The 25,633-nt window shown below is 36.0% G+C and overlaps 1 protein-coding gene across 2 annotated transcripts in view; it reads right to left on the bottom strand.

Annotated features, from left to right (window-relative positions):
* Window positions 1-370: 370 nt before the first annotated feature.
* Window positions 371-25,633, bottom strand: part of fyco1a (FYVE and coiled-coil domain autophagy adaptor 1a) — a 29,500-nt gene continuing 4,237 nt past the window's right edge. For both annotated transcript variants that reach the window (XM_065285183.2, XM_065285184.2), the window contains exons 4-18: window positions 24,239-24,364; window positions 21,328-21,434; window positions 19,649-19,792; window positions 19,392-19,485; window positions 16,749-19,238; window positions 16,382-16,474; window positions 13,489-13,607; window positions 13,086-13,253; window positions 10,878-11,030; window positions 10,562-10,758; window positions 8,169-8,304; window positions 4,212-4,304; window positions 3,846-4,056; window positions 1,975-2,084; window positions 371-1,683 (exon numbers count right to left, since the gene is read on the bottom strand). In XM_065285183.2, coding sequence (XP_065141255.1) covers window positions 1,608-1,683; window positions 1,975-2,084; window positions 3,846-4,056; window positions 4,212-4,304; window positions 8,169-8,304; window positions 10,562-10,758; window positions 10,878-11,030; window positions 13,086-13,253; window positions 13,489-13,607; window positions 16,382-16,474; window positions 16,749-19,238; window positions 19,392-19,485; window positions 19,649-19,792; window positions 21,328-21,434; window positions 24,239-24,364 — 4,317 coding nt within the window. In that variant the 3' untranslated portion in view covers window positions 371-1,607. The remainder of the gene's footprint in view (window positions 1,684-1,974; window positions 2,085-3,845; window positions 4,057-4,211; window positions 4,305-8,168; window positions 8,305-10,561; window positions 10,759-10,877; window positions 11,031-13,085; window positions 13,254-13,488; window positions 13,608-16,381; window positions 16,475-16,748; window positions 19,239-19,391; window positions 19,486-19,648; window positions 19,793-21,327; window positions 21,435-24,238; window positions 24,365-25,633) is intronic.

Raw genomic sequence — 25,633 nt, 5'->3', positions numbered from 1 at the left:
TATCAGAGGACAGATGGGGTGCATGTGGCACTCAGTCCAGTAAATCAACAGTGCTAAACCAATTTACCAAACTACTAGATAAGGTGCTGGTGGTACAGAATCATAAAGCAGGATTCAAAGCTTTTTGTGTTTTATCCCCATGTAACCAAATCTTTTGAAAAATATGTTGAAAGGCACAGTTAACAGTCATTCAAGTTGCAAGTTCAAAGACCCAATAGTTTTTTTTTTTTTTAATCATTTTTACATATTTTACTCATTGATAAAAGACTTGATTTAAATTCAATTGACTGCCAATAACATCCTAATGATGCAGCGGCTGGGAAAGACTGATGATAATGTGCATTAAGAAATCAATGGAGTGTGACACAACTTAAGATGAACCATCCGACATGAATTTATTAAAACATCAAACTTTATTACACTTAAAAGGTCTGCGATTTGTAAACATCAAATTGTGATTGCATAGATGAACACAAACGTCTGTGACATTCAAAAAATGATTCACAATTTCCTAAAAAGCATTTAAAATTACTTAAAAATTAGATCCAATTATTTCAAAATACCATTTGACTTTTCAAAAAGTACAAGACCCATTAAGAAAATATTTAAAATTGCACATAGGAAGTTCAATCACTGAGATGTCTTATAAATATATAAACAGATCTTCATTAAAGCAGCAGTTTCGTTTTGCTTTGTCACCGAGTAAATTATAAATGAACCCTAACCCTGAAGATGCATGTGTCTTGCATTCGAAGTGATTAAAAGTGTGGATAAGTCAGTTCATTTAACCCGCAGTTAACAGTCGCAGTGTTTCAGGACCAAAGTTTGTCACAACAATTAACGTTTAAATGACTCATGAAACTGAAATGAGACGAACGTTCTGGATGAGATCAAAGTGACGCTAACATCACAAGTCCATTATTTCAAGAAAACATGACATTAGTGTTACTAAAAATAGGATGCAAAAGTGCTAAATGAATATGAAGTTTAAATTAACAAAGAAAATAATGACGTATTCGATAAAATTATTGTGTACGCAGTAAACAAATCAACAAAGTGCCACATTTGCATGTTTACATTCTGCATATATAACAACATGTTTAGTGTTTTCCTTAAAGTCAGGGCTTATATGACATTAAATGCTTATTGCTATTTTTGCAGAATATTTATCATCACATTTTAGCTTCTCACACTTTGTATTTTATTTAGTTTATGTCCTAACACCGGACAGAGGTTTAACATGGCTCAGATTTACTATTGTAACTAGTGCCATCCGTTAAATTGTAATAAAAACGTAGTGTAAAATGATGGCAAACAACAACAACTAGCTTATTTTATGGCTGTTTTACAATGCAAAAAATTGTAAATTGCACGGATCGTTCAGGTTTGCTACCAATCAATCTGTATCACTGATAAAAACAATAGGGACACATATGCTCGAAACCTTTAGCATTTAACACGGAGTCGCAACAGATCTAATTTAACCTATAAGAAACAAAATATATAAAACTCAACTACACTACACTAAAACAAACTCAACTAAAACTCTTGCCAAACACAAAGATGTTTGAAATAAATAAAGATAAAACAAATCAACAACGGCAAATCTATGGAAAGTCACTTCCATCATAGACTATTGGCTTCTCAATGGTGAGGTGGTAGTTGACCTTCTTGGAAAGAAATCTGTAAAAACACAATAGACAAGCTGCATTAATCTGCCTTTATGAATAATTGCTATAAATGCGATGCAAAGAAGTTCACAGAACATGAGCACTTGCAACTCAAGGTGTGCAATTTATTTCCAATAGGTAGAAAAAGGGAAATTAAATCGAATTCATTTAATGGTAGTCATTTTCAATTCTCAGTACTCTGCGGCAAGCATTATACTATTATTTAAAAAGGTAGATATTTCTGAATATAGAAAGTACTTCCAGACTCCCTGCAGGGTAAAATATCACCTGTGTGTTATTGTACCTGGAGAAAGAATTGTCAAATACGAGCATGTAGATTCCAGGATTACGGACTTTCAGTTGACCCCGTATGGTCTCTTTGTGCGAGTTACAGGGAGTCAACGGAATCAGGACCTAAACCAAAGACACAGCAGACAGACACCAGATTAAAATGTTGAAATATTGTAAGATTGATAAAAGATTTATTGTTTGAATCCAGGTATCTATGATGTTCTGGATTGTAGATAATGCTCAAATTTACGGATTTCTGTACATGTGAAATTTAATACTTAAGCTAGTAGTAGTGCAGTGCGCATGATGCAGATTTCGTCAAGAGAATAGTTGTAACCTCGCGTACTTTGTTTGCGCATACAGGAGAATGCAGTATGTAGATGCATTGCATTGTCACAATGCACATGCGTCGAACGTCTGCGTACACGTATGAGTCAAATAAAGTATGCTTTGCAAGGCTGTGCGTTAAAAACTTACTATACTTCGGCATTTAGTGTATTATACTAATAATTACTATAAAACACTTAATATAATTATCGCTAAACTTTCGCAATATATATTTTTCACTCTTTTCCCATCTCGTCAATTAAGAGAAAACATTTGTATAAAAAAAAACGTGTCTCTGAAAAATTTTCATGTTAATCTGCAATACAGTGATTATCCACTAGATGGCACACTTAATCAATTTATGAAAAAACTGAAGCGAAAGTGTTATTTACTAATTTTAAACTCTGTGTTTGTTTTGGAAATCATTCTGAATCTGATCTCTAACAAAATTCCCTCACAAAAATGCTATTATTTCAGCTTTTTTGCTAAAAAAATAAATATTTTTAAAGAAAAAAAAAACCTATTTAAGAGTTTATAAGCAGAGAAAAAAATATTAGTGCTTAATAGCATACAAAATAAAAGTGATTTTTTTTGCATAATATATGAGTGTGTACTGTGTGCAGTTATTATGTATATATAAATATACACACACACACACACATTCATGTATGTATTTAAGAAACATTTACATGTGTATATATATTTATTTCAATTTTTATATATTCTATATGATATATGAATAAATAAATAAAAATATATAAATAAAAAAATCTGAAATTAATATATGTATGTGTGTGTGGCTAAATATACATAATAATTACACACAGTACACACACATATATTATGCAAAAAAATCACTTTTATTTTGTATGCGATTAATCGTGATTAATCTTTGCCCAGTACAAAAAATATATATAGGATGACGTTTTTTCCACCTGTTTTGTTTGTTTATTGTTTGTTTGAAAGAAGAGGGTCTGTTTCTGAAAATCACAAAAAATGATTTCGGGCAACTTTTCAAAAAATGGCCTGCGGCGAATGGGTTAAAAATAAGAAAAATTACGTAATTTCCATTAAACAGTATTATGCGACTAAAACGAAATATCTCCCTCTTGATTTAATTATCGAAAAGCATTTTAACATTTATTTTAATGAAAAATGTAAAAAAAAAAAACATGAAGAAAATTAAATAACTAAATATGGCAAAATACTGTAATTTCCATTAACCACTGTTATGTGACTAAAACGTAATTTTCTTCTCGCCATAAGTCATTACAAAAACGTTGGATGTTGGTAGGTTTATGTATATCACAGCCACTACACAAGCTATTATTTTAATTAAAGGAGAAACAGGCATGGCACCCTAGCATTAATTGCAAGTAAAGCCCCTTATAGTTGGGAGTGGCCACATATGAGGTGTTATAAGATGCATTTGGCAATAAATTCCTTTTCCAAACTGCTTTAAAAACAACCTCATGTGAGCTTTTGTCAAATTTACGTATTTGCAATTTGCACAAAAGTATAATGGAAACGCAATTATTGTGAAAGTGTGTGTGTTACCTTTGTCTGCTCGACAGGTGTATCAAGTGTCTCTCTGTACACCACAGTAAAAGCGATGCTCTTTGGTTCTGAAGAGAAGACCCAGCTGATGATGGGGCCGCGGTCGGTGGTGGTGATTGGAATGGCACTATAGCAACTTGACTTGACAAACAGCTCACGGGAACCATCGCCAAACTGAGAAATCTCATCTATATTTAAAGGCACAGAGACTCTACACAAAGACAAAGACAGAATCAACAAGAGTAATAACAGGACACTAGATGGAGTGCGTGTGTACAGGTTGATCTATACTTGTATTGAGTTTAGACAATGAAGATGAAATGAGCTGACTAATCTAGTGAAGCAAACGTGTGTGCATGTACTAACGTAAGTTCTCCTGACTTCAGAAGGTTGATTTCTGAATCATGTATAGTCAAGATTTCCTCTTGCTCATCTGTGTTTATGTCACTGGAGGTGTTGCTGTAAGAAAAGCAAACATCACAAACATATTACTCGACATTATTGCTCATTGTCACAATGATAAGGTGTGCTAACATATTGAGTGGTTGCTTATTGGCCCAACCCCAAATCTATAAGATATTCTTAGTCTTCAGATCAGGCTTAAGTGTTGTTTTCAAGTATTGTTTATGTAAACAGCACAAACGGTTTGGGAGTTATCCAGCAAGGAAAATATTACGGCTATTTGTTTAAATCAATAAGAAAAGTAAAGTTTTCCAAAAGCAAACACCACTAATACTGTAGGTAAAGACTTGTGTTTGTTAACATTAGTAAATGCATACACTAACAATGAACAATATTTTATAGGATTATATCATCTCTGCTGATGTTAATTTTGGCATTTATGTTTAAAATCAAAAGTTGACTGTTAACATTCACGCAAAAAAAATGCTTTTCTTACTCAGTATTTTTGTCTTGTTTTCAGTAGAAATATCAAAAATGTTTTAAATCAAGATGTATTTTCTTGATGAGCAAAATGCCCTTAAAAAATAAGTCTAGTTTATGGACCAAAAATACACAATTCAAGTAAATTTAAACTTAAAACAATCAAAAATATCTGCTAATAGGTTTTGCTCATGAAGAAAATACATCTTGATTTAAGAATTGTTAGATATTTCTACTGAAAACAAGACAACTGCAAAACGACCCAAGAAAATAAGTCTAGTTTTTAGACCAAAAATATAAAATTTAAGTGATTTTGTGGATTAAATAAGCAAAAAATAAATAAAAATGGAGCCAATGGGGTAAGCAGAAAAATCTTGAAAATTTTTCTTAAACAAAAAATTCAAGAAAAATTCAAGAAAAACTTGCTTACCCCATTGGCAGATTTTTTTTGCTTGTTTTATCCACAAATTCACTTAAATTTGATACATTTAGTCTAAAAAATAGACTTATTTTCTTAGGTAATTTTGCTCATCAAGAAAAAAAAAACATCTGGATTTAAGAATTTTTAAATTTTTGTACTGAAAACAAGACAAAAATCTTAGTATTTTTGTCTTGTTTTCAGTAAAAATATCTAAAAAAAATTCTTAAATCAAGATGTATTTTCTTGATGAGCAAAATTACCCAAGAAAGTAAGTCTAGTTTTAGACCAAAATCTAATTAAAGTGAATTTGTGAATAAAACAAGCCAAAAAATCTGCCAATGGGGTAAGAATTTTTTATTTATTTACTGTTTAAAAAATTTTTCAAGATTTTTTTGCTTACCCCATTGGCAGATTTTTTGCCTGTTTTATGCACAAAATTACTTAAATTTGATATTTTTGGTCTAAAACTAGACTTATTTTCTTGGGTCGTTTTGCTCATCAAGAAAAAGCATCTTAATTTTAAAAAAAAATTGAAATTTTTACTAAAAACAAGACAAAAATACTATTTAGTAAATGCATACACTAACAATAAACAATATTTTATAGGATTAAATCATCTCTGCTGATGTAAATTTTGGCATTTATCTTTAAAATCAAAAGTTGACTGTTAACATTCACTGCAAAAAATGCTTTTCTTACTTAGTATTTTTGTCTTGTTTTCAGTAGAAATATCTACATTTTTTTTAAATCAAGATGTATTTTCTTGATGAGCAAAATGCCCTAAAAAAAAAGTCTAGTTTATGGACCAAAAATACACAATTCAAGTAAATTTAAACTTAAAACAATCAAAAATATCTGCTAATAGGTTTTGCTCATGAAGAAAATACATCTTGATTTAAGAATTGTTAGATATTTCTACTGAAAACAAGACAACTGCAAAACGACCCAAGAAAATAAGTCTAGTTTTTAGACCAAAAATATAAAATTTAAGTGATTTTGTGGATTAAATAAGCAAAAAATAAATAAAAATGGAGCCAATGGGGTAAGCAGAAAAATCTTGAACATTTTTCTTAAACAAAAAATTCAAGAAAAATTCAAGAAAAACTTGCTTACCCCATTGGCAGATTTTTTGCTTGTTTTATCCACAAATTCACTTAAATTTGATACATTTAGTCTAAAAAATAGACTTATTTTCTTAGGTAATTTTGCTCATCAAGAAAAAAACACATCTGGATTTAAGAATTTTTAAATTTTTGTACTGAAAACAAGACAAAAATCTTAGTATTTTTTTCTTGTTTTCAGTAAAAATAGATATTTTTTTAATAGATAATACAAAAAAATTCTTAAATCAAGATGTATTTTCTTAATGAGCGAAATTACCCAAGAAAATACGTCTATTTTTAGACCAAAATCTAATTAAAGTGAATTTGTGAATAAAACAAGCAAAAAAATATGCCAATGGGGTAAGAATTTTTTTTTTATTTACTGTTTAAAATTTTTTTCAAGATTTTTTTGCTTACCCCATTGGCAGATTTTTTGCCTGTTTTATGCACAAAATCACTTAAATTTGATATTTTTGTTCTAAAAACTAGACTTATTTTCTTGGGTCATTTTGCTCATCAAGAAAAAGCATCTTAATTTAAGAATTTTTTGAAATTTTTACTGAAAACAAGACAAAAATACTATTTGTATTCTTGAAAATCATTTTTTACAGTGTAGGTAACGCAAAATGAACTAACATGAACAACTGTGACCCTGGACCACAAAACCAGTCATAAGGGTAAATTGTTTGAAATTGAGATTTATACATCATCTGAAAGCTAAATAAATAAGATTTCAATTGATGTATGATTTGTTAGGATAGGACAATATTTGAAAATCTGGTATCTAAGGGTGAAAAAAGTCAAAATCTTGTACAAATCGCCTTTTAAGTTGTCCTTAGCAACACATATTACTAATGATAAATACATTTTTGATATATTTAAAATAGAAAATTACTAAATGTCTTCATTTAACATGATCTTAATATCCTAATAATTTTTGACATAATTTTGACCCATACAATGTATTGTTGGCTATTAATACAAATATACCCCTGTGACTTTTGTGGTACATTATCAAATATTAAAAATGCTCCTAAACTATATCGCTCATTGTTAGTTTATGTCAGCTTACTAATGTTTACCCTTATTGTAAAGTGTTACCCTTCACTCTTTGTTTAATTGTTTTAATATTATTATTTCATAAATAACAGCATATATACAAACATATCGCATACTGCAGATTTTAATTATTCCTTCAATGACACTCGGAGCATCAAGGGATAATTCACTCCTAACAGGGATGTCATTTATTTTCTATTGTGAAGTCTCGTTCACGCCCAGTGGAAACAAATGGTGCCTAGGAAATTATATATCACACACTCAAGTCAGTGTGACAAATTTTAGAAAATGTATGCAAGACAACAAGAAATGCATAAATTGATAGTCATCGGGCATCCTGCGTCCCCTCTCTTGTCTGTGTCTGTGACTTATTTATAAAAACATCAGGTATCAACTGATAGTGAAGTATCTTGCTGCAAACTGAGCATTCAGTGTTTGTGTTATTGTTTGGGTATGGAAATGTACACATTACATTTTAATATTGCTAGTCAAATGCTTTGTTCATACAATTGTGTAGGTTAATGAAAGAAATAAACAAATGTGACACTGGACCACAAACCGGCCCATGCCTATCATCTACAGATGTATTTCAATGTCAGAGGTCTTATTTCAAAAAGCAGACAGATAACCCACTGTCCACACTTTTTTTAGAAAATCCTACAACCATTAAAGGAAATGTATGTGAAATCCATTGTGTGTGTGTGTGTGTGTGTGTGTGTGTGTGTGTGTGTGTGTGTGTGTGTGTGTGTGTGTGTGTGTGTGTGTGTGTGTGTGTGTGTGTGTGTGTGTGTGTGTGTGTGTGTGTGTGCGCAATTACAGTTGTGATCCAATGGTGCTTTAAGTGTTTTAGATGCTTACACATCTTCTGTTTGACCCCCATCTGCTTCCTCGTGCGACTCGGTGGTGGTGCGCGAGTCGCTGTCATAAACTTCGTTCACTTCCTGCTCTGTTATGATGTCGAATACCCCATCATCCTTCTCAGCTGGATCTGTCACTGGATCACAAAACACAGGAAGTTATTAAAGTCACTATGATATCAACCTATAGACATAAGCATGAAATGGGTTTTGGCAAGATGGGATCCTGCTACGGCTTAAATCTTACAAGGTTTTGGGTTTATGGTTGGGTTTGGGAAACCTTGCCCATTTCAACCCTGAAAGTGGGCAAGGTTTAGTGTCTCAAACATTGATTTTTAAGTTTCTAAATAACATTATTCTCAGCTAAAGTAGCACATAGACATCTGAAAAGCCTTAAAATGCTCAGCTTTGTTCGTAAGGGCAAAACACATTAAGTGGCTCCTCCTCCTTTAAAAATAGCCAATAGTGTTTACCTCAGAGCCTGGCGGAAAAGTGGGATTTTAAGTTTTAAATGCTTATAACTTCTAAATGTGAATTTTGTCAATGTTTGGGGCATATTAGTTTAAGTTTAGGTTAACATATTCATACTAAAAGACAGACGTATTTCTTCCTGTATTTCATCTATTTTCTTTCTTCATGTGCAAATGTTGAACACTAAGGGCGCACTCACACTATCCTAACCAAACCGCGCTCGGGCACGTTTGACCCCCAAACCCTGGTTTGTTTGACTAGTGTGATCGCTCTGTTCCGTGCCCGGGCGCGGATTGGTTAATCGCACCGCGGCCGGGTTGCAGAGATGGGCCGGAGCGCGGTTCACTTGGGCTCAGGCGCGGAAGGCTGTGGTGTGAGCGCAATCGCGCCTGAGCGCGATTCAAAAGGTGAAGACATCAGTTGCGCGACCACTCACCTTCATCTGCCTCCGTAAAAACCTTTTGATGCGCGCAGCGGGGTTACGTGAATGTCCGAGCTGCACACGTGACAGATCAACTAAGCAATATGATGACATGTGAGAGGGCTGTCTGTAATCGCGCACCAAACGACTCCGAATAAAAAACACAGACTTATCATTACGGTGGGTTCCAGTGTTAAGAGAGCGCTTTACTTCCTGCTTTTTCGAAACAATCGCATCTTAATGACGAAAGCGCGCCCGGACTCAGATCGATAAGAAGTACAGTGTGAGTGCGTGCACCTGGGGGAGTAGGGAGGGGTGACAATCGCGCTGGGGCATGCTTTGGTTTGGTTTGGATAATGTGAGTGCACCCTAAGCTGAACAATGTATTTCAGAGTTTGATGGTTGTCTCAATCAAATGTACAGCTGTAACTTTTGCTTTCAGCCCTCATTTAAAGATGCTAAAAGACAAAAGGAACGGTGTAAAAAAGGGGTCTCCCACCGTTTTGGGAGCAAGGGCTACAACAATGGATAAAATAATGCGGAGGGCCACTTTTTTGATATAGTCTACTCAAAAATTGTATTGTTTTACTTGATTTTATTTTAAAAAATATGCTTTAGCATTGTTTAAAATGTAAACATACATAAAAGAAGCCAAACAAATATAAAAATATGTAATAAATAAATAAATATTAAAACTGAGGCTATTAATAGAATGTGCTTTGGCGGGCAACTCACAGGCTCTATGCGGGCAACCTGGTGCCCGCGGGCATCATGTTGGAGACCACTGCTGTTAAGTATACACACTGCAAAATTCTTAGTATTTACTTATTTTTATTAAAAACATCAAAATATTCTTAAATTAAGATGCTTTTTCTTGATGAGCAAAATTACCCAAGAAAATAAGTCTAGTTTTTAGACCAAAAAAAAATAAGAATTGTTCTTGAATTTGAAGATTTTTTTGCTTCATTATTTAAAAAAAAAAATTAATGTGCCCTCATAATCTTTAATCAAAAACTCATATCTCATCCCCTCCTCAAAACGACCTCTCTCTCTTTTGGTCACATGGTGTGGCAGGTGGGCGGAGTCCTGGAGAAGATCGCAGCGATGAGCAATTAGCAACACGACCCAACTTCAAACTAACCAATCAGATCTCGATGGACAAACTCAAATCCAGCCCTGCCTTTATTTCACTTCAGGAGCCGTTTCATTCTGATATACATCACCACGAGAAAAAAAGGCAATCGCAACTTCCGTTTCATGGCGACTTTAAATTTTTTATTTTTGGTCTAAAAGCTAGACTTATTTTCTTGGGTCGTTTTGCTCATCAAGAAAAAGCATCTTAATTTAAGAATGTTTTTATATTTTTACTAAAAACAAGACAAAAATACTAAGAATCTTTTTTCTTAAAAATCATTTTTTGCATTGCAGTAGGGAGTTTCTGAATGTTTTATCAGAAAACGTTTTTGGGATTTGTTATTACAAGTGTGTGAATGTGTGTGTACCTGTAACTCTAGGTGTTGGTTGGCCAGCAGTGTTTCTATGAGGAGATGTGTCGTCATCTGATTGGCTGTTGAGTTCAGCTCTCTCCACTACGGCATTGTGTTGCGTGTAGCATTCGCGACAACAGCGCTCCTTCTTTCCATTTTTTGTCATTGCCAAATTGTTGCTGCAGTAGTAACAGAATATACGGCCACACAATCTGCGCGAACACAGTGCACGTGAAGACAAACAATTACAGCATTGCAATCTTAATTTTCGTATATTTAAAGAAATCAGTGAATTGTAGCTTCTTCATCTCATCTCTCACCACCATCTCACCTGCAGTGATGTCGACGTAGCCACCATGTGAACTGACCCTGACAGCCCAAGCAGCGTGTGGCCTCTTTATCCACCAGCCACCACTGTTCCTCCGCTCTCAACTTTTGTTCAAACTCCAGAGCATCCGACTTTTGCCACAGAGCATCTTTATCCCTGCAGGAGAGATGAAGAAAGAAGTGTTTGAGAGCGGTTTGCCTATCCAAAACTTATTGCTATGTGCTGGGGTAATATGAGGATCTTGCCAAGATGTTGTGAACGGTAAGCAGTGCATTTCGATCAAGTGGTTGAGATGTTTACTTGTTTATTCACTCAATCCCAAGACGTCAGATATGGGAATCTTAAATGTGAGATTTATTTTGTTTTTTATTACCTGCCTGCTCAAAGATGTAAGTCTGATCACTTAAGAAAGTAATAGCATACCTCTTTAAAACAAGCTGCACAATTTCAATCAAAGTACACGAGAAAGAAAATAACTTTTTCTAACTCAGTCGATCTGAATTGAATGCACTCTTGGGTTTCTTGGGTTCCCCGAGGTGTTAATACACCTTTAATGGTTTTGCCATTTTCTTTTCATTTCATAGCGAAGAGAAATTATGTAGTCAGGTCACAGCTGCTGCTGGATCGTATGAATAAATTTCATCTACACCAAGCTGTTTTTTTTTCATCAAACAAGCTGTTTGGCATGTGTTTTCGGCATATCGCAAACACTTCTGTGGTGGCAATTGAGCTTTTTTGACTTTGCCTTCTACTTTTCCGTCCAACTCTGTTGAGATTTGCAATTTAGAGAAGATGTGATGAGAAATAAACAAGCCAAACTTTGAAGAAGACAAACTGTTATCTGTTTTTGTGCCCCTACAGTATTACTTGGTGTTTCTGGACTGCGAGTCTGTGACTGGAGCTCTTTTTTAAGCAAGTAGCATAATACAGCATGCAAGTGGTGAGAGAAATATTTTGTTGCACTGTGAAATAGCTGCCACTTCGTTCAGTAAAAAAAATAAGGGTAAAAACATTTCATTTAAAGGTCCACTGGGTAGATTTTTAGTGGCATCTTGTGGTGAGACTGTGAATTGCAATTGACTGTGAATCTTTCCAGAAAAACTTGCGTTCACAAAAGTTTATTGTGATTCGTTGTGGGTAAAAATCCTTGATGTTTTCTTAAAAAATACGATGGAATATGCAGGATATTTATGCAATTTTATACGATGAAATTGCGGGAACTTGCAAAAATTGCGGGTACTTGCAAAAATTGCGGGAACTTGCATAAAATTGTTAGCAGCTTTTGCAGCTTTTCAATGATGTTCACGTCACATAATTACATCACTTAATAACGTTCCCATGGCAACAGGGGACATGGCTGCGCTTGTGTGACGTAAATGCACAATTTTTCCACTTTCTACTAAGATATATGTGATTTTTGCTACGAAAATGCGGGGATTATGAAATCATGCAAGCCCCGCATATTTTGCGCACGGAAATCTGCAATTTATGCTGCGAAAGTGAGACGTATTTGAAAAAATGTGGCCTCTGCATAAATATGCGGACTTTGGCATTGAATCATGTGATCCCATAATCGCGTTTTTCTGGAGGGACTGGATGCATAATGCATAGAAAAGCTACGCACAATGACAGTCAGCATTATTTGTTGCACTTTAAATTAGCTGCCACTTCATTCAGTACAAAAAACTAATAATTTAAAGATCCACTGAGTTTTTAGCAGCATCTAGTGGTGAGACTGTGAATTGCAACCAACTGACACCGATGCATAGTGCATAGAAAAGCTACGCAAGATGGCAGTCAGCGTTATTTGTTGCAATTTAAAATAGCTGCCACTTCATTTAGTACAAAAAATAAGGGTAAACACATATCATTTAAAGGTCCACTGGGTTTTTAGCGGCATCTAGTGGTGAGACTGTGAATTGCAACCTACCACCATTATTGCATAGTGCATAGAGAAGCTACGATAGCCTCCACAGGACAAACACGTCATCAAGACAACGTAGTAACAAAAAATGCTCTGTAGAGTAGTTTGTCCATTGGGGTGAAATAGTGATTTCCATGTAAGGGGACCCGCAGTATATATAGATAAAACCGCTCATTGTAAGGTTATAAAAACAATAAAGTTTATTTTGTAAGGTCTTAATACACCACTGATAATATAGTTAAGAAAAAATCTAACACAAATGTAAACATCCAGTATACAGCACATACCGAATGAGCTCGATCAGTCTCTCCTCCAGGTTACATTTGGTTTGACTCAGATCGTCCAACTCAGCTTCCATTCTGAGCTGCTGGTTCTGATTCTCCATCAAGATCTGATCCAACTTCTGTTTCAACTCGTCCTTCTCATGCTGTACGTCACCAAGAGCCTCTTTGGTGCTAAGAAAGAGAAAAAACAGGGGTTAATGTTAATGCATTAAAATGCAACCCAACCAATAATTACTAAAACCAAATCACTTCCACAGACCAAGAACCATTTGGAAATCCATTAGTGATGCACTGGCATTAAGTAAAAAGCAGACCAGACTGGCATTCACATTGGCTTTATATGTGCACATCCATTACCTGTACAGCATTAAACCTTTATGATATGCGTGTATGTTTGAATGTTTACCTCATTACACTTTCCTGCAGTTTCTGCGTCTCATCCTCTCCCTCGCGGATCAAAGCTTCGCAATTAGTTATGTGCGAGTCCTTCTCTGTTATCAGTCGAGAGTATTCGAGATTTATTCCCTGAGGGTGCACATACACAAACAAACAACTAAATATATGAGAACATTATGAACACCACCTACATTGAGAACCATGTCGCCCATCTACATTAAGGGCAGACGGGGCCAACTCCATCTGGTATGTTTCTTACAATATCACAGACATCCTTTCACATACACCTGGCCAAGCCTTTATTCTGGATTTCTGGATGGCATAATACAAGTAACATCTGTGAAAACTAAAACTTGCATGAACCTGTATAAGTAAATACGTTAGGGTGCACTCGCCCTTCTGTAAATTGGTTTATGTTAATTTTTGGTTATAACTTTCTCTTTACTTAATTACAAACACTTTGTATTCATATTGTAAAGTTCTGTCTATGAAAGAAACTTTGAAATGATTATAACTTTAAAGTGAAAAGCTAGAGATAAAAGCTGCTCTTATGATTAAATCCCTCATGGACTGACAGATCTTGACGTCAAAGTCATTCTTTTATTTTTTCATGTCCTTTCTTTTTATCTGAACTTTGATGTACTTTTAAGTGCACGTTGATAGCTAAAGAGCCGTGTTGTATTTATCATGACACTGTATTGGAGGATAGCGTTTCACCACAATAATTGCTCAATTTTCAGTATATATTTAGTTTGTGATTAGTTTTGTTACTGGTTTGTTCGTGCGAGCAGAGCGAGATAATAATCACCACTTTGGGCAAATCGATGTAGTCATTTTCAATGCAATTCCCAAACTGATATAAAATGATTATGGCTGTCTGAATGTGACTTCGTTTTATGTCTGTCAACAGATTGATTGTGCCGCACCAGAAATGAAAAGTCAGAGATGTCAGAGATTTTTAATCTACTCACAATATATAGAAATTAACTGCTGTTTGTTTGATAGCTTTTACACGAAGATACTACCATGTTAAAAACTTTGTGCCATGTTTTTTAACAGATTTTTTTGGGCAGTGCCACTGAATTAGTACCTCAAACCACTATGTAAACAGGGGTGGCACAGTGGCTCAATGGGTAGCCCTGTCTTGCCTCACAGCAACAAGGTCCCTGGTTTGAGATCCGGCTAGGTGCTGGCCTTTCTGTGTGAAGTTTGCATGTTATACCTGTGCCAGTGTGGGTTTACTCCGGGTACTCCGGTTTTATCCCACAGGCCAACAACATGCCGTCCCCCAACATGTTTATCAATTAACTTGTGAGGAGTGGATTATGAGTGAATATGGCCATAGACACTGGAATGGGATTACGAATAAACAAATAAACACTATGTAAATACCATGGTAAATATATGGGAAGTATTTAATACCATGGTATTTGGTAGTGATTTGTGGTTACATCCCTTAAAGGAACACCGCAATTTTTGGGACGTTAGCTTATTCACCGTATCCCCCAGAGTTAGATAAGTCCATACATACCTTTTTCCAGAGTCCTAGTAGTGCAAATGAAAATATGTGCAAGATTTGTATGTCTAAATTACCATTACACGCGCAACATATGACATTTGACCCATCACGTCACCACCACTGCGACAGTGCATGACCTTTGTTGATGCTTCTCTTAGCCTAGTTTGAGCGAGCATTGCAGGAGTTGCATAAAGTTTTTTGCATAAAGAAAGCACTTTAATTGGAATGATTTTTGCATGTGTGATTAATCGGGTACGGGTCGGGTAACGGGCCAAATATTAACGGATCTGGTGCTAAACTTTGCGGGTAAGGGCGGGAAAAGGTCTCCAAAAATGGACCCGTGCCAGACCTTACCTTTTTTATCTCTGTGCGTGCCATAACTCTGTCTGACGCACCCACCACTAGCCTAGCCTAGCACAAAGACTGGAAGTAAATGGCTCCAGCTAGCATATAGCTCCCAATAAGTGACAAAATATGTCAACATTTTCCCATTTACATGTTGTGATTTGTATAGTCACAGCACATCTTTTAACCGTATACATAAAGGCGAAGCACTGCTACTTGGGCGTAGTGATGAGCGCAACACGTGCGCAAACTTTTTGCTCCTCACTACAGGTGCTGCGAGTAAATCACGTAGCAATACTTCACCTTCTGAGAATATAGTTCCCAGTACGTGTACGGTTAAAAGAGGGCTGTGTCTCATATATGACGTTGTTATTTGCACACACTGTGACTATACAAATCACAACATATAAATAGGAAAATGTTGGCGTTAATTTGTCACTTATAGGGAGCAGTATGCTAGCTGGAGCCATTTACTTTCAGTCTTTGTGCTAAGCTAAGCTAGCGGAGGGTGCCTCAGACAGAGTTACGGTACAAGTAAAGTGTGGTGAAAAAATTAACATGTTATATTGCGCACTGTAAACACAACCAAAGCTTCAAAAAACAGGAAGAACGGGACCTTTAATGTTTTGTAACTTAAAAGAAGAGCATTTAGGTCAATGACAGTTGTGTCTGATAAATATCTGCAGGAAATAATGTGCAATGTTTCTAACTTTAGACATAATGAGAGTGAAATTATTCATCACTGTCTGGCAATTAACCTCAATCTCCTTCAATTCTTTTAAAGTGAATCTTAAATGAGCGACAACAAAAGGAGCAGCATTAGATCACATATTCACTGCCTTTTAAAATCTGTGTTATAAGCCGAAAGAGATACGAATAATACTGATTAAGGTATGCAAAGATGAATATGTAGATATAATTGACAATTAAAGGGAAAATTGATGATATCTTATTCAATCCTCATTTACGGTTTCACATAGCACAGCATGAGCCAAAATGTGACAATGAAATGTCTCGTAGCATTAAAACATTTACAGACCTCTAATTCTGATAATTTGGCCTCCAGCTCCGATGTCTTCGTCATCTCCATGTTTAACTGAATTTTCAAACCCTCAAGCTCTTCATTCAGGTGCTAGATAAAAAAACCATACAAAAAAAGACAATTCATGTATATTTATGTAATTAAAAGATGCCATTATTTAAAGCGACCCCTAGGGTATTAAACATATGCATTTTGTCAGTATAAGTGTTCCCTGGAAATCTAACAACATTTGCATTGCTAATGAAATTCTCAACTGAGCTAAAGGCTCAATCCCTCCAAGCATTCCAGATTCATACTGACCAAAGCTTTGTTTTATTTATTTTAAGATTGATGCATAATTTTACATGCTAAATATCTATATTACCTTTATTTGGTTCTTGTAGGCCATGCTCTCTGTGCTCATCTGAAATTTAATCGTGGCGATCTCCTCTCGTGCAGCATCCCGTTCGCCCTCGGTTTTATCCAGCATCTGCTTTATCTCCAACACAGTTCCTGCAAGTTTCTCCGTCTGCTGGAGCTCCTCTTGAAGACTAGTGTTGTCCTGATGAAGAGCCACCAGACTGGCATTAAGTCGGTCTGTTTCCTTCTCACCCTGCTCTTGCAGTTCCTGGATCCGAGCAGCTTCGGCAACCCAGCGTTCCCGAGCTTCCTCACGCTCGGCAGTCAGCCGGCAAATTGTCATCCCCAATTCGGCCATCTCAGTGTTGACCCTATGGAGACTTTCTCTGGTCTCTCCATTCTCCAGGACCAACCTGTCATTCTGGGCCTTCAGCTCTACCAGCTCCTCCTGGGCGGAGGATAGTTGAGCAGATAACTGAGAACGTGATGACGTCTCCTGGCTCAGTTGCGATGTCACAGCCTCTATTCGTTCGCTCGCTTGCAGCAGTTCGTTCACATGCTTTCGGTTCTGCTCTTCAGCCTGCTTCTTCAGTTGCTCAGTCAAGGTACGAAGTTCTGCAAATGAAGCTTCGGTGACTTCCAGCCTTGCTTCCGTTTTGTCTTTCTCCTGCACAGAACTGTGAAGTTTAGCCTTAAGACCAACCAACTCCTCCCGAAGCCTGGTTACTTCTTTTGCACTAAGTCCGAGCTGATCCTCAAGAAGTTTTACCTTTGAAGTCATATCTTGGGCTTCCTTAGCCTGACATGCACTTTGCTCAAGTTGGGCCTTCTCGGCAATTGTCCTCTGAGTCTCCAGACACTCGATCATCTCTGTTTGTTTAACAAAAGCTCTTTCTGCTTCAGTCTTCCCCTTTTCCAATTCCCTTTCCCGCTCTTCAAGTTCTTTCACCTTTACTTGGAGCTCCTCACAAAGCTTTTCCGTGTCTTCAAGCTGGGAATCCCTTTCTTTAAGTTGCACAGTCAGGTTTTCCTCATTGCATCTCGCAGTACCGAGACTCTTCTCAAGTTCAGAAATCTGGCTGTTGATGTTACGTATCTCCTCCTGCATGGCTGCGAGAGACCTTTTAAGACTCACCTGAACCTCCATGAGGTCCTTGTTCTCCTGTTGTAACGTGCGGATGGCACTCTCCGATTCCTTCAGTTGCATGTTGGCCTTTTGCAGGTTTTCATCCAGACTCTTATTCTCATCTCTCATCCGCTGCTCTCGTTCATCCACAGTGACTTTAGCATCATCGATCTGTGCTCGCAACTGCTTCTCTGAAGCTCTCAATCCAGCTAACTCGTTTTCAATCGTAGATTTGCTTTCAGCCAGTTCCTTTGTGGTCTCCTCATTCCTTTGCACAGTCTGTAGGAGCTTGCTGTTTTGCTCGATAAGCTCAGTGCATCTATTTTGGTATTCATCACTCTTCTTGGCCTGTTCTTTGATGTTAGTTTCCAGATCTTTTATCGTCTCATCTAGACTCTGATTCTTGCTCATAAGCTTCTCTGATTCTTTCTCCAGTAACTGGAATTTCTTTGTACTGGAGAGCAGTTCATCTTCTTTATTCTTTAGCTGTGTCTGCAGGGTTTGTACCTGACCTTCTAGACTTTCTTTTACAACTCTCATATTTTTCTCAAGCTTTTCTTTATCATCTTGCATTTCTTTCCTATCCTTCCTCGTCTGCTTTTCCAATGTTTCCAAAGTATCCTGCAGTTGCTTCTGCAGGTTGCTGGTTTCTTTTTCTCGCTCTGCAAGCTCCCCCTGAAGTCTTTCTATGACATTACAGTGCTCTTCTGTCTTGGTCTGCAGTTTTTCACCTTGTTCTGTCAAAGTGAATAATTTGGCTTCTGCTTCTTTGAGTGCTCCATCTTTCATTCTGACATCCTCGGCAAGCCGTTCTGCTTGCCTCCTCCTTTCTTCTCCCTCGGCTATAGCTTCCATTCTTACAATTTCGGCCTCTTTCAATTCATTTAACAGTTGGTGAATCTTCTGGGCAGAGTTGAAGTCACTAGCTGCTCTCTGTCCTTTCTCATTCAGTACTCCATCTAGCTTAGCCATCAGTTCTTCATTTTTCCTCTCTGCTACGGCCAGCATGTCTTGAAGGTCCTTATGGGAAGCCTCTCTGACGCTCTCCCGTCCCCTTAAGACCTCCAGCTCATGGGACAGGGTTCGTTCTCTCTCAGATAGGACACGCAAGTTCTTCTGAAGTTCCTGATGGTTGGCTTGGGCATCCAGAGAAACGTCCAGCTGTCTTTGGAGTTCCACCACGACCCCACGGAGTTCAGCCGATTCTCCACCTAACTCCTGCACTCGGTCAAGCAGCTCTCTTTGCTTCAGTTCTGACTGGTCCAGCTCCAGACGAAGTTCATCTTCAGCGCTGATTGAAGACTCATTTAGTATGCTGGAGCTTTGCATAGACAAATCAGATAGAAGTCCATGTCCAAAGTCCGGACTTCCAGGAAACTCGTGGGTCTGCTAAAATTTTGGGAAAGAGAATGATAGAGATTTACACTTGAGACAAACACTGTTATCTGATCTAGTAGTGCAAATACTTTTGCAATTCAGAATGCCATTATTGCACATCATCTTTTTTTATATATATATTGCATGCAGGACCCGGTGAAGTACCTGCGAGTAGCTGCTAGCCAAACTGTTAATACTCGAACTACGACTTGGTGGCTTCCACATGTGACTGGGCGAGTTAGTCATACCCAACGTCCTCCTGTGGCACAATTTAGAAAATACAATCTGTTTTTATGACACAAACACATGCATACAAATAATGTTTATAATAACATGCTCCATCCAAGTGATTCGATCACAAATAATAGCAGGATCACGTGTGTTTTAGTGTGTGAAATTTACCGAAACCAGTGCTGTCATACCTTGAAAAAGTGGGCCATGCTGAGTCAAGATCATGACCTCTGGATGCCAAATCAAACTGAACGTCATTTAACTCATAGAGATAAGTAATGATGTCCACACTGAGATGGGATTTTAGTAATGGACTCCGGGAATTATACCAGTCACTACAAAAAAAACACCAGAAAAGTCATTTTAATCTGAAAATTTGTTATCTCTAATGGCACAAATGCATATCACATCTGCATTAATAAAAACACCACCAACAACTGATGATAAAATTTATTATGAAATGTATTATGAGGACATGATGAATAACCAGGATTTTGATTTAAAAAAAACTTTATTTCTTTACTCACCTTTATATAAACACAAACAGTATGTTAGATAAAGATGCAATTAAAAGGGATAAGCAAAAATAATAAACATCATAAAAGGCTTTCAAACTGGCCTTGGTTTAATCACAAAAACAGTATTAATAGGGATAAAAATGAGGAAACCCAAATCAAATATTACATATGAATATTATAAACAAATCAAATGTACCTTGAATAAATGTATTGATGTTTCATCTAAACAGGGAAGCTTTTTAAAGAAGTAAAACTCATTGTGGGTAGCGACCTTTGTATTGTTTCAATATCGCAACTGGGTTAAGAGGAAACAATCGAGTTTTGCCTTTTTTGGTTTGAAAACTGAATTCAGATGTGTTTTTGTACCTATTATAAAAAGTACGACCTATTTTGGGTGTACATTTTATAACTGAATGAATAAAAATGTTGCAAATACTAATATTGATGCTTTAGTTTATTTAATTTTCAATTAACTTTCTTAAATTTTAAACAAGGTCATATCAGAGTGATTAAACCTGCAGCATTTTCTAAAATGACACTTTTTAACGTGTTTGGAAAGCATAAAATTAGTGATGCACCGATGTATCGGCCGCCTATATTTATCGGCCGATTTTTGATGAATTTGAAACCATCGGCATATCGGCAATAGCACGAGAAAGGCCGATACCGATTGTTTATTAATTAACTGCATAAAGAAATCCATTATATGTAAAAAATGAGTTAATGTTGTTAATAATATAAATGCTGAATAGCAAAAACCACCTTTGAAGGTTGTCATGCGGTCTTATTATATTTGTTTTAGCTTAGTTTGTGCCTCTCTTATTATGTTTGTCAGTTGAATGTTAATTAGATCCAATCCATGTTCAGTAAAAATTATTTGATGCAAAAATAAACTAGCTAATAGACCAACTGTATTGTATTAGTATTGTATACAAGTGGTTAATATCGGTATCGGCATCAGTTTCGGCCAGAAGTTGTCTGTTTAAATCGGTATCGGCCCAAAAAAATCCTATCGGTGCATCCCTACAATACACAAAAATCTTGCTAAAGAAATTTAAAAAATGTTTTACATAACTTTAAAACAAAACCCAACAGCTCAATAGCAAACGTGTCTCACCAAAATATTAAAATAAAAATTATTTTGTTTATTTTCCTACCCATAAATAATTTAAGTCCTAAAACTTTACAAACCCCAAAACCTTTGTACTGCTAATGCAATGCCTATAGCTCAGTTGATTGAGCATTGCATTAGCACCACAAAGGTTGTGGGTTCGAACCTCAGGAAACCTTTACATTGTACTGTACTGTAAATGCATATCTATAAAGATTGATGAGGTGATAATAGGTGTTACCTGGTGACTCTTTGGTTCATAAGGCACTGTTGAAATGTGTCAGCCAGTCGCTGGTGTACCAGTGAGTAACGGATAAATGCTCGGCCTTTACCCAGAGATGTCTTCAGCTGAAAGTGAGGATGACACAAAGATCAGCAGAGCTTTCTCCATCACTCAACACTTAAATGTATATCAAGCATGTCTCAGAAATTTCAGCTTCACTTTAAACTTATGAATATTGGTGGGTGATTCTCACAAAATTAGACTTATGAGGTGTCATGATGAAACATTTTGATAAAAAAAAGTAAATGCAAAGTAAGAGTATCAAAATAAGAAGCATACAGTTACAAACATTTCATCACTATTTTGCACATGATTTCAAATGAAATCATACAAACCAATTTTGTTGTTTTTTCCACATTTAAGGGGAAAATTTTCAGTACCGCAATGTGTCCACGACTGGATTTGGGTTCTTTGACATGGAAATATTTAAAATTAAAAAAGCTTCAGTGCATGTTATACTAAAAACATTTACAATAAAGAAACGTGGTATTTGGTGATTATTGGTAAATGTAGAGACAATAATAAGGAATATAAATGTGTCCAAGAAAAATTTTCTCATCCTCCGCAACAATTTTCAATCATTGTTTAAGCCCTCAATGAACTAACATTTTCAACAAAAAAAAAAAAAAGTGTTGGAAGACACATAATTGACTGTGACACTCAAGATGGCTACCAGGTAAGCAGTTCTTATTTTTTCTCTCCAGATAAAAGTTGAAATTTTGTTTGTCATAGTACCTAAACAACGTTTTAGTTCTCATTACCGAAACATGAGTTTGTAAAATTTACAAACTCATATTTCGGTAATGAGAACTAAAAGTTGACTATTATAACATTATCATTTCCGCAACATGATATAACATTAAATATATGCATTTAGTGATTATATTTAATGAAATATCGTGTTGCGGTAATGATATTTTTTTATAATGATAACCTTTCAAGTCTGGATTTCGTGAGAATCACCCTGTTGCATTAAATGCACACTTAGCTACTTAGCTGATGCTTTTATCCAAATGAGAAGCATACGCAATTTAATATTTGATAACCAGGTGGCTTCTACAAATAAATGATGCTAAACCTTTTTTAACTAACTTTTTTATCTGAGCCATTATATTTAATCAGCTGGTGAGTTTTAGTGGATGTACGAAGTCAATATACACACAGGTGTCCTAGAAGATTAACCAGAGCAGGGTTTCCCGCAGAAAATTTGTTAGTTAAGGTGGTAGGGTTGTGCAGATGGGCGGGCCGGGGGCGTGGCAATCAAAGGGGCGGGGTGTACGCGTCATGATGAAAATATTTTTATTTAAAACACTCAAATAAAACTCAATTTTAAAGAAACTATGACAGAAAATTAACACATACTAGATTATTAATGAATTAAATGTTTTATCAACAGGCTAGTTATCCTCCAGACATTGATGGACCAAGTCTTTCTCTCATTTCGGCCATGTAGCGCGTGCACGCTCGCAGTGTGAAGCGCGTCCACACTATTCTCCGAGATGCACTTGACGGCCTTTTGTACAGCAATTTTTTTTGGACGACCTTGTTAAGGTGGTAGGGTATCCCAGCTTAGGTGGGCCGCCCAAACTGAAAAGTGCTGCGGGAAACCCTGCAGAGATGTAGTTTATCACATTTACTAGACATATATGTCAAATGCACATTTGACAACAAACGGTTATTTGGTAAATGCTTTGCCTGTATGAAAAGTGCTCTTGTGATACATTATCTTTCTTTCGTAAAATAAATGCCACATTTTATGTGGTGTATTTTGGGGAAAACTGTACAGTATGAAAAAAACTGTTCAAAAGTTTACATACCCATGGCTCGTAATGTATTATGTTGCCTTCTTAAGCATCAGGAAATGTTTGTATCTTTTGTAAGAGGTTTGTATAAGTCTCTCAATTGTTCTCGATGAATATCAACATCATGGTTAATGTGTCAAAGAGGTCAAACATGCAGAAGATGCAGAAAAGCAAAGAATGTGCACGACCTGCAGGATTTTTTTGAAAATCAGTGGGCCGTTTAATGTCTTAGATCAAACAAGAGACTCATGAACAACAATCACAATACATAAAAACAGTTATGATCACACAGTATTAAGAATCAAGGGTATGTAAACTTTTGAACTGGGTTATTTATTTTAATAAATGCCGTTATTATTCTGTGTTGTAACTTTTATGCAAAAGCATCCTGTATGTGAAATAGCTTATTCATGACAGCACAACTTTATAAACCAATTGTGTGTGATCTCTTTTTTGCTAAAAACTAACATTTTGCAGATTTGGCAAGGGGTATGTAAACTTATGGGCTATTATAGATAACATGCAAATGCTTTTTTTGCAAATTCTGGATATCCAATTATTAAAAACTATATTGCAGCCAGTGTTACATAATTCAAAACTTAAATATAAATAATATTTTAACCAGTAACACATAAAAAGGTGCATAATGTCCAGAGTTCATTTACTGTTACATCAACAGAAGCAAAGTCCCAAAATGTAACATTTTACCAACGAAAGCGGACACCAATCAGCTGGAGGAAGCTGGTTATCTCTGTGGCATCACTAAGTGTCAAGACAATACTTATCAACCACACTCATAACAATATAAACCAACCCATCAATGGAAGTGGCATTTTAAACAATACATGCTATTTGAATGACATTATCTGTTTAGCAGCTATACAAGGAAGAACTTGATCAATCACACGTCTGTAATCTTCTGTATTTCGGGAAAAACGGAACTGTGACCAGCAGATAGGAAGGTTTACACAAAAGGCTTGTGTCTATGTGCGTGTATGTGCAGGCACTTGTTCTCTACTAACACAAACAACCCACAACAACAAATGTGTGAAATGAATCAGAATTACCTCTGGAATAGATTTGACAAAACGGATTCCATCATTTGCTCCTTTGATTTTGGCCAGACAATCACTGAAATAATCCCAGTAATCTTTTCTGGAACCCAGAAATGTTATTTTCTCCTTCTGGTCGAACTGGACAGGATAATAACACAACACTTGAAATAAACTTGAGAACAATCATATGACAAGATGCAAATAAAAGAATCCACATGACAATAAAAGCTTCTCATGTACTTAAATGAGCTTTTGCTATGCAGGCTTATGAGCAATTCCAGTGTTATGGATATGACATTTGCAGACAAAACTTAAAATATAAATTCTTAGAGAATGCATTTTTTACCAATATATTGAATCATCTATTTCCCTAAACCGCTGATGATAAGAGTCCAGACATCAGAAAATATCAGTCTATACTCATGTTTTCTATTTTAGGAGAAGGAAATATGCATGTGTTATGGTATGGATGTGACAAAAAAGTTTTGGGGAGACAACATACTTTAAATTTAGTGAATTAAAATGCACAAACCAGAAACAAAAATACCAAACAAATGGAGAAGGGATGGCTCTTCAAAAAAACATTTAATATGTTTTTTATTTCATTTGTATCCGCATTTATGAGGAAGATAACAGCATTTCTCTAGTGTGGACTTGACAATTCTAAAATTTGCGCTTACTTAACTCTTTCACCGCCATTGACGAGATATCTCGTCAATTAAGAGAAAACGCTCCCCCGCCAATGACGAGATTTTCCGTCTTTCCGCAATACCGCTATTATCCACCATTCCGCAACTTTTTAAACCCGGAAGTATTGCCCTATGGCAAGCGGCTGCATGTCCGTGTCTGTTTTAAAGATCGCTCTGAATGGGATCTCTATGAAAAGTCAGTCACAAAAATTGAATTATTTCTGCTTTTTGCTCAAAATGTGGTGTTTTTGCAGAAACCTACCCATATTCAAAAGCTGATTACAAAAGAACCACTGAAGGTAGGATGAAACGGTTTTTTTTGTTTGATAGCAGAGGGTCTGTTCTTTCATTTGGTATATTGTATGTTTATATATTTAAAGAAGAACATTTTCTGGAAGGCATTAAACTTTGGTGAAAATCATGAAAAACGCTGGCGCTGGCTGGCAACTTTTTAAAAAACCGCTGGCGGTGAAAGAGTTAACTAATGAAAATAAATAAAAATGCTTTAAAAATTGGTATTTAAACCAACAAATATTGACATCTGAGATATCAGTATGGGTAAAACCTTTCCTTTTCATGATAAGGAATTGGCCTTGTGTTTATAAATTGTACAAAACTATTTTTTTATCATTCATATGGATGAGTTAGATTACACTGCCAAAAAATGACTTTACTTAGTATTTTTGTCTTGTTTTCAGTAGAAATATCTAAAAATTCT

The sequence above is a fragment of the Paramisgurnus dabryanus genome, chromosome 21 (genome assembly GCF_030506205.2).
Source record: "Paramisgurnus dabryanus chromosome 21, PD_genome_1.1, whole genome shotgun sequence".
Classification (NCBI taxonomy): domain Eukaryota; kingdom Metazoa; phylum Chordata; class Actinopteri; order Cypriniformes; family Cobitidae; genus Paramisgurnus; species Paramisgurnus dabryanus.
Note: the sequence above shows the minus strand (reverse complement) of the source record. Positions and strands in the feature narration are given on the sequence as shown.